The sequence below is a fragment of the Tasmannia lanceolata genome, unplaced genomic scaffold (assembly GCF_043159265.1).
Source record: "Tasmannia lanceolata isolate RefF3 unplaced genomic scaffold, GAP_Taslan_0.1 ptg000006l, whole genome shotgun sequence".
Taxonomy (NCBI): domain Eukaryota; kingdom Viridiplantae; phylum Streptophyta; class Magnoliopsida; order Canellales; family Winteraceae; genus Tasmannia; species Tasmannia lanceolata.
The window spans coordinates 36,656,569-36,672,084 of NW_027518683.1; the positions used below are offsets into that span (position 1 = coordinate 36,656,569).

General features: G+C 37.5%; 1 protein-coding gene across 1 annotated transcript in view; it reads right to left on the minus strand.

Annotated features, from left to right (window-relative positions):
• Positions 1 to 3,659: 3,659 nt before the first annotated feature.
• FHIT (FRAGILE HISTIDINE TRIAD) overlaps positions 3,660 to 15,516 on the minus strand; it is a 37,331-nt gene continuing 25,474 nt past the window's right edge. Inside the window, exons 4-5 of the mRNA XM_077383104.1 lie at positions 4,332 to 4,430; positions 3,660 to 4,106 (exon numbers count right to left, since the gene is read on the minus strand). Coding sequence (XP_077239219.1) covers positions 3,987 to 4,106; positions 4,332 to 4,430 — 219 coding nt within the window. The 3' untranslated portion in view covers positions 3,660 to 3,986. The remainder of the gene's footprint in view (positions 4,107 to 4,331; positions 4,431 to 15,516) is intronic.

Genomic DNA, 15,516 nt, shown 5'->3' on the forward strand with positions numbered 1-15,516 from the left:
CACCCGGCCATCTTTGCAAAGATAGTCTGCATGAGCTATGACATTTGAGACAGTGGGTCGATTTCTATGGACTACCCGCCATGATGAGGGAGTGGATCATATTTGATCATGGAGGACATGCTAGACTGGAGCTGATGTGAACTCGAGTCCAAGTACTTCTCAAGAAGGGGAGTTTGATGCAGAGCATCCCCTGGGTATGCGGCTCGCCTAATGGATTGCATTTGCTTAGGGATATTTTAGTGCATTTTGTCTTTACCGCGAGTCTTTATTTGTCATTTTTTCTTTTAGTGATAGCCTTTTGGTAATTGTTCTTACTATAGGTAGTTCAGTCATTTGATATTCTAATGGGCTAGTATATAAAGCCCCATGGTCTCTCATTTCACTCACTTCTTGATGATTTGGAATTTATAGAGAAATTTTCTCTTGTATATTCTGTCTTTCTTGAGAAATGAGAATTGCAAGCTATTGATTGTAGTTTTTTTTTTCATTTCTCCCATCTCTTAATCCCTTGTTGCATGCAAGGGTCATTGCCAACGATTCCATGCTTGATCCGATCTCCGCCATCCCCTCGCTTGTGGTAAGGACAAGCTTCTTTTCTCTTAAAAATCCAAAAAAAAAAAAAACAATCATAGATCTAATTTCAGCAAGATCTAAAAATTACTGCGCCTTTGAAATTCAATTCTAAGGATGAAGATCCCTTCCGCCGATTGCGCCCTACATCACATGTCTCATTCTAGTTGGCATTTGAATATGGAGGAGATATCTGCTCTTCACTTGAATAAGACTTGAGAGCTAACAATTGTTCCTTATGCTAAAAAGATTGTTGGTTGTCAATGGGTGAATACTACTAAATATAATTTAGATGGCACCATCGATCATCTTAAAGTGTGGCATCCTCCCTAACCAACTACAACCCTACTCTTTCTATGTACTTGTTCACTTCGAGTGAGGCTTATTAGATGCTTCATGTTCGATTTTTTTTGTAGGTAGCTGAGATCGAACTAGCGAACTCAAGGTTGAGATGCAAAGACTCAATCAATGAGCTACAGACCCAACCTCTTCATGTTCACTTTCAATTACGCTTCCCATAAGTTCTCTTTACTTTCATTGGAGAATTTTACTTCCCGTATTTTTTGCTTTCTAAACCACTCGCTTCCTGTGTTTACTGCTTTCTAAACCCCTTGCGTCCCACTTTCGCTTCCCGTATCACTTCTCGCACTTGCTTACCACTAGCAACCATGGTTTCCCTAGTCTATTTTGTCTTCTTTGTTCCTTGTCTTATTGGGAAGTCATGTCTCATTCTGGTTGGCGTTTGACTATGGAGGAGATATATGCTCTTCACTTGAATAAGACTTGGGAGTCAATAATTCTTCCTAATGCTAAAAAGATTGTGGGTTGCCAATGGGTGTATACTACGAAATATAATTCAGATAGTACGTGCCAAGGGTTTCACTCAATCCTATGGCATAAATTACTCAGAGAATTTCTCGTGTGTTGCTAAGTTGAATTCCGTCAGAGGTAATATTCATGTTGCTACTAATAAAGGAAGGGCATTGTATCAATTAGATGTGAAGAATGTATTTCTTCATGAAGACCTCAAAAGTTTACATGGAGCAACCACTTGTTTTTTTATGCTCAAGGGGAGTTTGGTAAGTTTTGTGAACTTCACAAAGCTATACATGAGTTAAAATGGTTGCCTCAAGCGTGGTTTTATAGGTTTTGTCAGGTTGTTACTTCAAATGATCTGTGCAAAAGTAAAGTTGACCATTCAATGTTGTTCAACAAGATGTCCCTTGACGTATCCCTGGACAGAAATTGTGAGGTAGGGCCTGATCCTTCTAGAGAATGTACAAAAAACTGTTAAGTCTTTGGTGGGCGGATCTGTTGGATCCTCCTTTTTCTCGGGTTGGTTATCTCCTTCATATTCCTCTTCATTGCCTCCCAAATGAAACAATTGCCTCTTTTTACTCCTGTGTCCGAGTGTAAAATGCCCATGACAATTGCAGCAAGTCTCTCTCTCTGCTCGTCCAAACCTAATTGCTTCGGTTATGGTGGTTGGTTTGAACACTTGTTCTCCATCGTTGAGACCACTGGATAGAACAACTAATGTAGAAAGGTTCCGTTAGATCCTCGTACAATTTATCTAAATCTTAAAAATGCTCTTGATACACCTTAACTAAGCAAGCTTGGCGAAACTTGGTCAATTCTCGTATAAAATCCTCATGGTTTGTAGGTCCGTAATGAGTGCACAAAGCCTGCACAAACTCGTCTCAATCGACCCTTCCATTGGCCCACTCATATCATTGGAGCCATTGCATAACCTTGTTTGCAAATATACTGGGTCATCTCTTCTAATATGCATAAATTCAATTTTTGCATAAGTTTGCACAGTAATCAGATCCTTGATGTTGAATCCGCATTTTTTTTATACGTAACATAGATTAAAAGACAACGAATTACAAGTGTACATCGTTGGGCAAAGATTGCCCTATAAACAAAGATTCTCTCGATGCACCTAATTTAGCCAAAATATCAGCCAAATCATTGGAACTTCTAGGAATAAGAAGAAAAGAACGAGTATGGTTCTTGCATGAGTCCCCAAGTTCAATGAATTTTGCTCATCTCCACGGACCATCATTAATACCCTTAGCCCATGATATAGCGCTGGCTGAATCACCTTCAACCTCTCAACTCTCCTCCATTTGATTAAGGAATATGATCACTCCCCTGTGGATAGCACGGATCTCTCGGCTTCAGTGGAGTCACTATAAGCAATCAGACCTAAAAAAACAGAGCTAATATTACTCGTGGAATCCGTAAAAACACCACCGATTCCAGCAATGTCATGGTTACCAATGAAGCAACCATCAACAACCCATTTTAATGGCGTTTCTTAGGGGAAGTTTCCATTTGTTTACCACTTTCGCTTTGGCGATGGAACTATTCACGATCGTTTTCCAATTTCTGATAATGATGTCTACTGAATATCCCGAGAAGGATTTATGTTCCAACGCGTTGCCACTGTGAATCTAATGTTCCATGCTAACAAAGAAGGAATATAACTTTTGCCTCAAAAAAATCTACCATTTACTTTCATTCCATAGGCCCTCAGGAACAGCGAAGGGGCGAGGTTCCAAAACATTAGGCCCAGAGAACCCAATCCAGAGATAGACCAAGTGGGTAAGGTTCCAAAACATTAGGCCCAGAGAACCCAATCCAGAGATAAGACCAAGTTGAATTCACATTCCTCCTAAGAAGCATCATCACCGTACAGACAAGATGCTTGTATTTCGATATGATAGCATAACATCCATTGACTTTTGTTGGTTACACCTCTTATTTAATGACCCAACTCCCTTTTGCTGGTGACACCTCATATCCTACTGATGAACCCAACTACTAGGCACTGCGTACAACCTTTGGGCCCGGTTTGTTTTGAGAATCGATTTGAATCCAAAACTGATGATTGGACTCAAAATGAACATGGCCTTACATGATAGACCTGAAAACTAAAAACTCATAGCTGCTTTAACAATTCAATTAACAACCAATCAAGAGAAGGATAAAAACACGAGATAAAACCCATACAAAGCTATCACGTGCAGTAGCGGAAATGTATGCACCTGTGCCCGTATCATAAATACAGAGACAAATAGACGAGATCAGAAGCATGGAGTGTTTTTTATATAATATGTTTTCTAAAATGCAATACTCTGTGTAATCTACTTTTATTTTCAGAAGAAGATTTCATAAAGAAAAACAAAAGCATGCCACCCCAATCACATAAAGGAAGGTTCTAGTCCAGGTTATCCATGATTCTTGTAACCAACAAAAAACCATAATCCAACATAAATAAAATCAACACTTGATTTCCTGTTTATTTCAGTTGGATTCCCCATCTGAAATAACCTGCATCTATAGCGAGATACAGTAATTGCCCACATTAAAGATTGGACTAGAGGAAACCAAAATGAAAATATACCATACTATGCTGAGAAAAGCACTCGAAGTTCATCAGCCTCTTGAACCATTTCTTCGAAGCTTCGGTCTTTCCGTTCCTTGTCCAAATCAAGCTTCTCCTTTAGTTCTTTCTCCTTCACGTCTATCTATAGAAAATAAGCAGGGAGATAAGTTGACAATTCATCTCGGTTGATCCGGGTGGAAGGCATATCAATTTAGTTGCAAGAAGTGGGAAGCATGGAGAACGGCAACAGTAGGTAGAAAAGAAGTGTCTAAGAGTTATTAGGTTTTGAAGTGGAAGAAGAATTATGATGGAAGATTCATTCAACCACATATAATTATATAAACAACAAAAGGGAATTAGTTCTTACAGCATCGTAGATCTTGTCGTTTTCCTTAAAGTCACCGCCTTTCCTCGGGAGGATATGGATGTGTACATGAGGTACTGTCTGTCCGGCCTGAGGTCCGTCCTGAGATGTCAATAAACAATGAGCACTTTCGAAACAAACGGGTGAAAGCCCTCCCATTCTCTATCCATCTTTTAATAAGCTACGTACAAATTACTGAAACCGACAAGTTTAACATTTGCCGATTGAATCACAAGTGAAACTACACAATGAGAATGAATGGCAAACACACATTAGGAAAGAACTCTCAATTAAACTTTTGTCCACATTTTTTGTTATCCTTTACACTTGTCTACATAATTTTGTTCTGGTTATAATTATCCATTGGACCGAGGAAAGAAGAAACACATCAAGGGCTTAAGGAGGAGTCTCAGTTTTCAGTCAATAGATGCTCCACTTACTCGATCAATGTCCCATTCAGTAGATATACTCACTTGACAATCGACTGACAAATAACAATGAACAGAGGCATTGGAAGTGATTTAGAAATGTTTCTTTTCTTAGTGTTAATAGTTGGATTAGGATTCTTAAAGAGTTTGATAGCACTGCTGTTATAAAACATGCACGACCTAGGGGTTGAAGTTTTTCAGATTGATTCTTGGACTTATTACATCTATTTTTTTAATGGAAGGTTGAAGAAGGGCAACCAATCCTCTTTCTTGAATTCATTTGCAAGTAAAATTACTTGGCACTTAGCAACCAAATGCAAGGAATCTGACGTGGCACGGGGAAGTCCCATGAGTTCCTTTCATTTATCCCTGCTGGTAATGCAACTCGACGGAGCAAAACAGTCCGATGTATTTAATTGATATATTATTTTGGCTACTGATATTGGCACTACTATGTTTAATAATTGCAGAAACTCAGGTTGTCTTTCTGTTTTAATTGGCTTCTGAGAGCTTTTTGAGAACTTTAATAATCTTTGACAACTGTTTAAATAATAAAAGACAAGATGAGTTGGCACAATTATTAAAATATGGTAGTGCCAGGAGATAATGTCGAGTTTTTGTACAGCAAACACAAGAGATAAGCAGTTTTTCTCAATAGAAGAATAATTGTACTCTGCCCCCACCAGAGTGCGACTAAAGTAGTAGCAGGCACTTTCTTTACCTTATCATTGCACTGTGCTAGTAATGCTCCTAGTAATCCCTCCAATGCCACAATGTAAAGGATTAGGGGTTTTCCTTTGACTGGTGTTTTCAACATTGGTGGATTGAGGAGGTATGTTTTAATGCTTTCAAACGCATTGTTACAAGATCGATCCAATTCAAAAGTAACGTCCTTCTTCATTAGTCAGGAAAACGGCTTACATCGACCATAAAGATTAGAAATGAATCTCCTGATGTAGGCTAATCTCCCTTGCAACCCCTTTAGTTCTCGGATATTACGAGGTGGTGGCATTTCAAGGTGGCCTTTATTTTTGTTGGATCAATTTCGATTCCTCGACTCCATGACGTACTATGAAGCCTAGGAATTTACCAGATGTTACTCCAAAAGCAAATTTTAAAGGATTCACAATTGGTGCTTCCTTAGGCGTTCGAATACACAACGAAGATCCCGAAAATCCACACAGACCCAAATCTGCCCATTTTTCTTTTTGACAACTACATTTGCTACCCATGAGGGATATTTTACTTCATGAACGAAGTCTGCTGATTTGAGCTTGTCAATCTCTGCTTCAATTTGGGCAGTTAATTCGGGTCAGAATTTTCGTTGGGGTTGTTTAACAGGCTTATTTCAGGATTTACTGCGAGTTTATGAGTTGCAATTTTAGGACCTAAACCAAGCATTTCTTGATAAGTCCAAGCAAACACATCAATATACTCAAGAAAAAGCGCGTGATACGCTTTCATTTCATTATCATTGAGTAATTTGCTTACATAAGTAACTCTAGGTTCCTCAGCGGTTCCTAAGTTAATTTCATACAAATCATCAATAGTGGCACGGCCTCCTTCGAATTGGCGCGAAGCAGGATTTGGTTCGATGACCTCTTCATCTGGCTGTACATTGTTTACGGATACCATGTAGACATATTCTATTTCTTCTAGTTCCATCCCAGTCACATGCACTTGGCGAGACAAAACAGCTTTCAGTGGGCCGATATCATTCTGTTCGCTCCTTCCCAGACTTTTCCCAACTTCATATCCCATTAGCATCATCAATTTGAATGCCTGCTCTGAATAATGATGCAAGGGTTTCGAACTTGGGACCTGTAAGAAATGAGAATTGTGTATCCCATATATTAGATTGTTCGGTTGATCAAATCGCTTGGTGATCCTTTACAGGTCCCATAGCCAGGGTCACGCGGTGATTGTATTTGACAAACCTTGCTAACTGTCTTCTCCTAAAAGGTACATGATTTGGGACTACGCCTTTCCCTTTTCCATTTGCGAATTTAGGTTTTCCTCCATTCGCAAATGCAGGATTCCCAAGTCTTTCAAAGACAGATACAAAAGAGGATTCATTATGAGATGCCTTTGACTTTTTGAATTTTTGGAATCTCTTTCCTGATGAAGATATAGTGCCAATAGTCATAACAGCAACTACGTGTTAATTAAAGAATCCTGACGGGGTCCGAGGCATTGACGACCTTGGAGATGGTGATCTCAACGGAGAATGGATAGGAGTTGGGGTTCGAGGAGTTAATAATTTCGGAGATTTTGGAAAATAACTTTTGACGAAGATTGCTTCCACGTCTCCATACAGTGGATTTTCTCTCATCACAGATGGTGTATTTTGTGACACAGAAGATTCCATCGTCTCTACTAAATTATCTTTCGAATAAGTCCTTAGAACAATCTTTTTAGCTATATTGCAAGTGACTGGACCCGCGTACTCAGGTACTTCTATCACAATCTCTCCTCTTCCTGGCCTTGTTCCTTCTAGCCCTTTGCTTCCTTGACATCTTGGGCGTTTCTACAGAAGTCGCTGGTGAAATCAAGTATGCTTCCAATATATTGATATTTGAGACAGACGATTCCACACCCACTGTTGTAGACTCCCTTTGAGAAGTCATCAAGCCGAGAGTTCCACAGCAGAGATTGTTCCAAAGTTGATACTTAAGGGCGGTGAAGTCTTCATGTGAGCCGGAAAGGTTTTTTGGCTCCCGCTAGAGTGAATGACTCCGTAGTTGGTGGAACAGCACAAGTTGACTTTGGTGCTACAGGGGCCAGTGTTTTCTTTTCCTTTCTCTCTCTGTACAAAGAGAAAAGAAAACATGAAGACGTAAACTTCAGGTCAGAGAAATCTTTTTTATTATCATCATTAATTTTTTAAGGAACCTCTTTGACTTCATGATGAGAGAAGTGTGTCCCACCGAGCGTGCCAAATATTTGTTTGCAACAAATTTCACATGCATGAAAAAGAGAATGACACACATAAAAAGTATTCAGATCATATTTCCCTCTTGCGAGAAGAGGTTTTATTAATTTTGGTAGGGATCATACACTTTCGGCTTTAATAGTCGTTAATTACATTTCTTGAAGCAAGAAAATATCTCTGATTATCCATCAAGAGGTTCCCTATCTAAATACAACTATTAGTTAATTATCCTCTAAAAAGATATGTTTTTTGTTAACAAATCCTGTCGGATGGAATTTCTTTGTCCTGGAGGGGACTCTTTTCATCTTTATCATCTTTCTCCTAAGGAGAAAAGATTATTCTTCTTTTAGAGTCTTTGGAAAGAGATTCTGACCTTTAGAGAGTATATAGAAAGAGATTCTAAAAAGGTTTTCTTTCGTCTTCCTTTTTCTTTTGGTGAGTCTTCGTCTTTATCATCTTTCTCCTAGAGGATAAAGGTCTTCTCCTGGAGGAGAAAGGTCTTCTCCCTTTAGGGAGTCTCTAGGAAGAGATCTTAATAGGACCTTTAGCGATCCTCTAAAGGTCTTCTCCCTTTAGGGAGTCTCTAGGAAGAGATCCTAAAGGGACCTTTGGAAAGAAATTTTTTTTTTCTTCTTCCTTTTGGGGAGCCTTCATCTTTATCATCTTTCTGCTGGAGAAGGAAAGACTTATCCCTTTAGGGAGTCTCTAAGAAAAAGATATCCTAAAAGGAGCCTTCATCTTTCTGCTGGAGGAGGAAAGTCTTGTCCCTTTAGGGGGTCTCTAGGAAGAAGAGATCCTAAACGGACCTTTAGAGAGTCTTTGGAAAGAGATTCTAAAGGGATTTTCTTCTTTCTCCCGAAGGAGAAAGCTCTTCTTTCTTTTGGGTAAGCTGTCGTATTTATCTTTTGGTGGGAAACCGCCGTCTTTATTTTTTTTCCCCGAAAGAGAAAGGTCATCTCCCTTTAGGGAGTCTCTGGAAGAGATTATAAAGGAATTTTCTTTATCCTTCTCATGAAAGAGAAAGGTCTGTTTGCCAAATCCTTCTCATGAAAGAGAAAGATCTTTCCCGGAGAAAATCTACAAAAGAAGAAAAAAAAAACTGTTAGCAGATCTTTTCTCACCTTTCTCTCTTCTCTTTGTTCTGTTTCTCCTTCTCCTTTCGCGTAGTTTTTCTCCCAAAAGATCTGATCCCCATTTCTAAAGGATCTTCCCCTATTTATAGAACTCTCTTGAAGTGGTTGGCAACTGCCACCTCACCCCTTATCTCTCAACTTCACGATCTTTACTTCTCCTTTTGCGGGGAGGTATGTAACTTCCTCTTTTTTGAAAAGTGGATCAGTCATTTCTCCTTTTGCGAGAGTTATTTTGTTCCCTAAAATTTAGGGATTTCTTTTCTTAGACATGGGCACTTTTTGTTTTCTTTTTTATTATTAAAGTTCTTTAACTTTAGATTTATCCTTTTATTTTAGGGATAAACATGAGTTTTCACCCCTTTTCTCTTTCTTCTTACTTTAATAAGAGATTTTACTATTATGCCCTTTTTGTAAAATTTCGAGTCCAACAGTTAGTTATATGTATGTGTTGGGTTATATAGTAATGAATCGTAGAAGTAATTTTTATGTGATTCTAAAAGTATATAACGAATGAAGAACTGATGGAAACTTGAAGGAATAGCATTCCCAAATAACTTAGATGAAACAATGATTTTAGGTAACCTAAATAACACCATGACTATGTAATCATTTCAGGTTGATTTCCGTGCTTGATACTTGGAGACTTTTATCTCTTTCCACGTTCAAAACACCAAGGCAAGTGATAGCTTGACTCGTACAATAATGGTTTCAATAAACGTTTTGATATTACAGTTTGGTTTCATTATGAGGATGTTCTTGCCTCCTGTTTAGACATATTCTTATAGAACTGTTAAATAAATTGATTGATATTCCATCTCAAATAACTGTTGAAAATAACATGTGGAAAATGGATGGCTAACCATTGACAGGACATATTCTTATAGAACTGTTAAATAAATTGATTGATATTCCATCTCAAATAACTGTTGAAAATACCATGTGGAAAATGGATGGCTAACCATTGACAGGTGCAAATCAATTCCTCTCGTGACGGAGATAGAAGAGGTACGTATGATTTACATTACATGTGTGAACAGCATGTAATGAAGGAACGGGAGGGGAGGCAAAGGGGCCAACCTTGGACAAGATGTCAAAAGCCAAGCCCGATGAGAGCGTACGACATTGGGTTGGCGATGCATATTGCAGGGGAAAACCCCGAAGCGGATGGGCAGATAAATGTGATCCTGATGAAAAATCATAAAGAGGGCCCTACCTATAGCGGGTCGTAGGGGCTCCCTTTCGGTCAAGGTTGATGACTGGTATATTTATTATATATACTGTGAAATGAACTGGAAAAGAAAATGAGAAAAAGAAAATGAGAAAAAGAAAAGGGGTGTGAAATGCCGTATGACCTTGGGGGTAGCTGCCTCACAACACTTGTTGCACACACCTATGCACATTGTTCATTCATATTATTGTTCTCATCTTTTTATATATTACTGCCTTGATATGCTAGCTCATAATTCATAGAGAAATTCTATTATAATGCAGTTCTCTTGTTGTCACTATTATTTTGCAAGTCACTAGATGAGCTTGCTCTAACCTTGTTTACTCTAGGTCTTGTAGGTGAGGATGATGGAACTTTTGCAAATTAGGAAACCTAGAATAAAAAGGGGTGTGCAAGAGCGAGGACAGAGTAATCAGTGTGGCCGTGTGGCCTTGGCGGGAAGCCCGCCTTAGTTTTATTTAATTTAATTTTAAAGGAATGGACTTTGACTTTAAATCAATTTATTTGAGTTTTTTAATATATGTTAGTTACTTTTTGCGATTCGGACTTTTGGATACCAAAAAAAAAATTTAGTCCAAAAATCCGGGTCGTTACACAAAGTGTGTATTTCTGTTTATTCTAGCATTTCCTGAACATGTCATTAGGTGTTTGATCTTATCTTTTCTTATTTGATAGTTTTCAAGTAATTTATGTTTATTCTAGCCTTTCCGGAACTTTCACCCTAAATTTTCATCATTTGCATGCATTTTCATAAACTTTAGTGACTTCACAGAATTTCCACTGAAATCTATGACCAAAACCGAAGTGTTTCCATTTTCATGACGACCGACATGCTTACCAAGACAAACATTTAAGACTTTGGATATTGGCTGATATTTGCATGCATTTTCAACAACTGCCGATATTGGCCAAGTACAAGCAATGCTTGAACTTGGTCGCTGAAACTGCCTTTGTCAAGATATCAGCTGCATTGTCATCCATATGTATTTTCTTCAAGTTGATGCCTCTATCCACCACCCATTCTCTTATTTTATGATCATAGTTGTCAGCCCATGACTCAACTCGTGACTCAATTTCATAAAAAAAATAAATAAATTTCATAATTTTATGACTCACGAGTAAGAGTTTTTGAGAAGAACAGAAATTTAGTTGAAAAAATAGAATTATACATCAAAAGATGAAGCATGTAAAAAATATAAGCCAATAGCACATAGATAAAGCATTAAGCCAAAAATATAAATAACTACATGCTTGTAACTTGCATGCACAAAAATAATTAAGTTCTAAGTTACAACTTCCAAGTTTTCAACCACCAAAACAAAAAAGCTCAGGCCCAGAGACTCGACTCGACTCGTCTCATAAGTGTCTTATTTTTATGAGTCGACTTCTAGAGGCTCGTTCAAGTCGCCAGACGAGTCTTCAATAGAGGCGAGTCACCCATGCGACCAGCCTCAAAAGCCCAGCGACTCGACTCGACTCGGGAGTTGACTCGTACGACTCGTAAGAGTTTAACAATCTGCGAGTCAGGCATGCGACTCGCATCGAAAGCCCAGTGACTCAACTCGACTCAGGTGTTGACACGTATGACTCGTAAGAGTTCCACAATCTGCGAGTCACCCATGTGACTCGCAACGAAAGCCCAGCGACTCGACTCGACTCAGGAGCTGACTCATACGACTCGTAAGAGTTTGAAAACCATGCTTATGATGTCTCACATCTATATGTTTCATCCTAGCATTATATACTTAATTCTTCGTCAAATGTATGGCACTTCGACTGTCACAGTGTAAAAAGACTTCTTCTTGCTTCTTCCTTGGCAGCCTCACATGCTGGCGTATATTCTTCTTCTATCGTAGACAACGCGATCGTCAACTGAAGAGAAGCCTTCCAAAAATAGGCCCGATTGCTAGTGTGAACACATACCTTGTGGTGGATCTCCTCTCATCCAAATCTCTTGCAATCTGAGTCTACATATCCTGTCAACCCATCTTCAATTTTGTACATGCCATACACCAAGCCAAATTCATAGTGCCCAAGCCATAAGTACCTGAGAATCTACTTCACTGGATTCCAATGCTCTTTTCCTAGATTCGTCATGTAACTAATTACTACGCTCACAACCTGAGCCATGTCTCGTCTTGTACAGACCATCGCATACATGAGACAACAAATGGAACTTGCATAAGAGATGTTAGGCATTCAGACCTGTTTCTCATCACCAGTAGATGGGCATAAATGTTTACCCAGTTTGAAGTGACCTGCAAAAGGGTGCTAACTGATTTCATGTGAAACCTTTGCAACACCTGTTCAATGCACTTGGCCTGCGAAAATCAGAGCACACCCTTTTTCCTGTTACGTCTAGTTTCCATCCCAAGGATCTTCTTAGCAGCTCATAAATCCTTCACGTCGGATTCCTAGCTTAACATAGATTTTAGCCTATTGACTCCATGCCTAGTGTTAGCAGCAACTAGCATGCCATCAACATATAGTATATATGTATGAATTATCACCAGTAGCACGATAATAAACACAGCAATAAAAACTCCTACCTATATACTAATTCTTTGTCATGAATGAATCAAATCACAGATACCACTACGTAGGTGACTGCATCAACCCGTAGAAAAACCACTTCAGTAGACAACATGATCCTCTTTGCCCATTTCTATAAATCCGTCTGGCTATTCCATGTAAATTTGTTCCGCCAAGTCACCATGAAGGAATGTCGTTGTAATCCACGTCCTCTTTCTAGGCGCACCCATTTGCAACTAGACAGGCCTTGTACATTTCTCCACCCAAAAGATGCCTCCTTCCTATAGATCCACTAGCAGCCAACTGCTTTCTTTCCCTTTAAAAGCTTCACAAGATCCCAAGTTTAATTTTCATGGAGTGACTCCATCTCATCTGTCATAGTCAAAACCCACTTGGAGCTTTTCCCGCCACTCGTAGCATCCTGAAAACACTGAGGTTCTCCACAAGTAGTAAATAATGCAAATGAAACAAAATCATCTATAATAACCCGGCCCCACCAAGGTTAATGAAAAGTTAATAATTTTAATTAAATCTTAGCCATACGTCCTCTGATCAAAGATCAACGGTCTAAATCTTTGACTTGGAGCCGTTCGAACAGTTGGAATCGCATTTACTATAAATAGTAATCTCTTTTTTCTATAAATAGTAATTCCCGTTTTTACTACAAATAGTTTTTAAAAAAATAGAAAACCCTAATAATTAAAATAAAATTATTATACTTAATTGAACAGTGGACCCACCTATTTTTTTAAGAAAATAGTTTTATACTTAATTGATAAAGATAAGAATTTCAAGAGACCTAAATAACTTGGACACTTACCATTCTTTTATAATAAGAATAGGAAACATGCTTTTAGTTGAAATAAACTAGGGAACACAGAGAGAAAGAGAGAAAGAAGAAAGAAGAAAGAAAAAGAAAAAGAAAGAAGAAAAGAAAAGAGGAAAATGAAAAGAGAAATATAGAGCTTCTTCATATTGATTTTTCTCCTATCAAGTAAGTGCCTAAACTAGTAATTTTGTTTTAATTATTAGGGTTTTCTATAATCTAAGAAGAGAGAATTTTCTAATCATGAAAGGGATTTTGTGGATTTTCTTTAGGGTTTTCTTGTAGGAACCCTAATTGATTGTGTTAGGCACTTGTTTTAGGGATTTAAGGCTAGTTATATAATCTTTAAGAGTTTTCAATGATTTTAATTAGAAAAATCAACACAAGGGACTGTTTCTCAAGAAAATAGGGTAGGGTTCAACCTAGGGTGATAATAAATAGTTTTTAATGATGAATACAACATGATAATGGGTTGTGTACTATTTTAAGAGGCTTTTCCAACAAAATCAGCACTAAAAATGGTAAATAGGGACTATTTTGTGTGAATCTTTTTGTAAAAAAGTTGGAAATTGCCAGCGTCCATCGCAAAAGGGTTTTCGCGGCTGGTCTATCGCACATCAGACAAGCCCCCTCGTTAATGAAGACAACAGCTTTTGTCTCCATTCACGAGGTGGCACCCCTGGCGTGCTACAGACCAGCCGCGAAAAGCCTTTTGCGATGGAGCTTAGTAAATCCCAAAAATGTTATCGGGTGCATGTATAAGATTCTATATGAAAGAGATGATATATATATATATATATATATATATATATATATATATATATATATATATATAGGTATTTAAGTGCTTTTTTCGATCAAAATCAGCATCTAAAAAGGCTGAAAATTTACTAAAAACAACGTTTTTGGATAAGTTAGATGTTCAAGTATGGAATAAGAACATATATGAATTAGTTGAAGGTAAAAGTACAACAATCGTGTATGTGTTTTAATCATGTTTTGATGACTGTTTTTTGTAAGAACAGCCCTATATGTATCAAATAATATTTGGATATGGGCAATGTGGAAAAGTATTTTCAAACTTGAATACATGGTTTGGTGTAACTATTTTGTAAAAACAATCATTTAAGTGGAAATCTTATGGCTTAACTTGAGGCTTTTGGGAAGGATTAGTGTATGCCATGGTTAGTGGCTTAAATTACTAAGATTCTGCCAAATTTAAATCATAGACGTCGCATAAGAACTGGAAAAAGGGATTTTTAGGATGAAAAGAATGACATAGGAGTAAATTAGGTAAGTGATAATATTAGGAAAAACAAATAGGTTAATGGGGAATAAAGAAAATAAAGAAATATTTGAAACACTAAATATATTTAAATTGACACACATGTGCATGTCATGGTTATGGGCTTTCTTTCGAGTGACACCTAGAGCGTGGTGTCTTCACTCTTTTCACGCGAGAAACTGAAGGCAAGTGATAGTTGACTTATTTTATAAAGGTTTTTTTAATGGTTTGATATTATAATTTTGTAATATGCATGCCTTTCGTCGTTCATGTTTTAGAGTTGTAAAACGTAAAATTTGAAAAGAAAATTATTTGATGGTCTTTTGTTTTAGGCCATATGTATATACTGATGTCCTTCAATATTACTTTGGTAATACTATGGCCTATATATATATATATATATATATATATATATATATATATATATATATTTATATATACACATATAGAGAGAGAGAGAGAGTAAAACTTTTGCATGCGATGGTGTGTGATGCAATAAAAATAATAATACAATATTGTATATACATATGAAGCTTGGTATTTGATATTGTACATACGATTAGATTTTTGTGGATCATGTTTTTCTCTACTTTATCTTTCATCCATACATGTTGGTTGGTTGTTCACTACATTCTTGCCATGATTCTATGATATCCTTTACTTTTATTGTTTCCGAGTCTTTGGATATCATGGATGATCTTTTAGCGGTTCTTATATTCTTTCTCATTCTTGGTTACATATCTCTGTGTATGGAACTTTATTATAATACAATCTTATTGAAATGCTATTTATTTTGTTAATCTACTATGTGATCTGGCTCTATT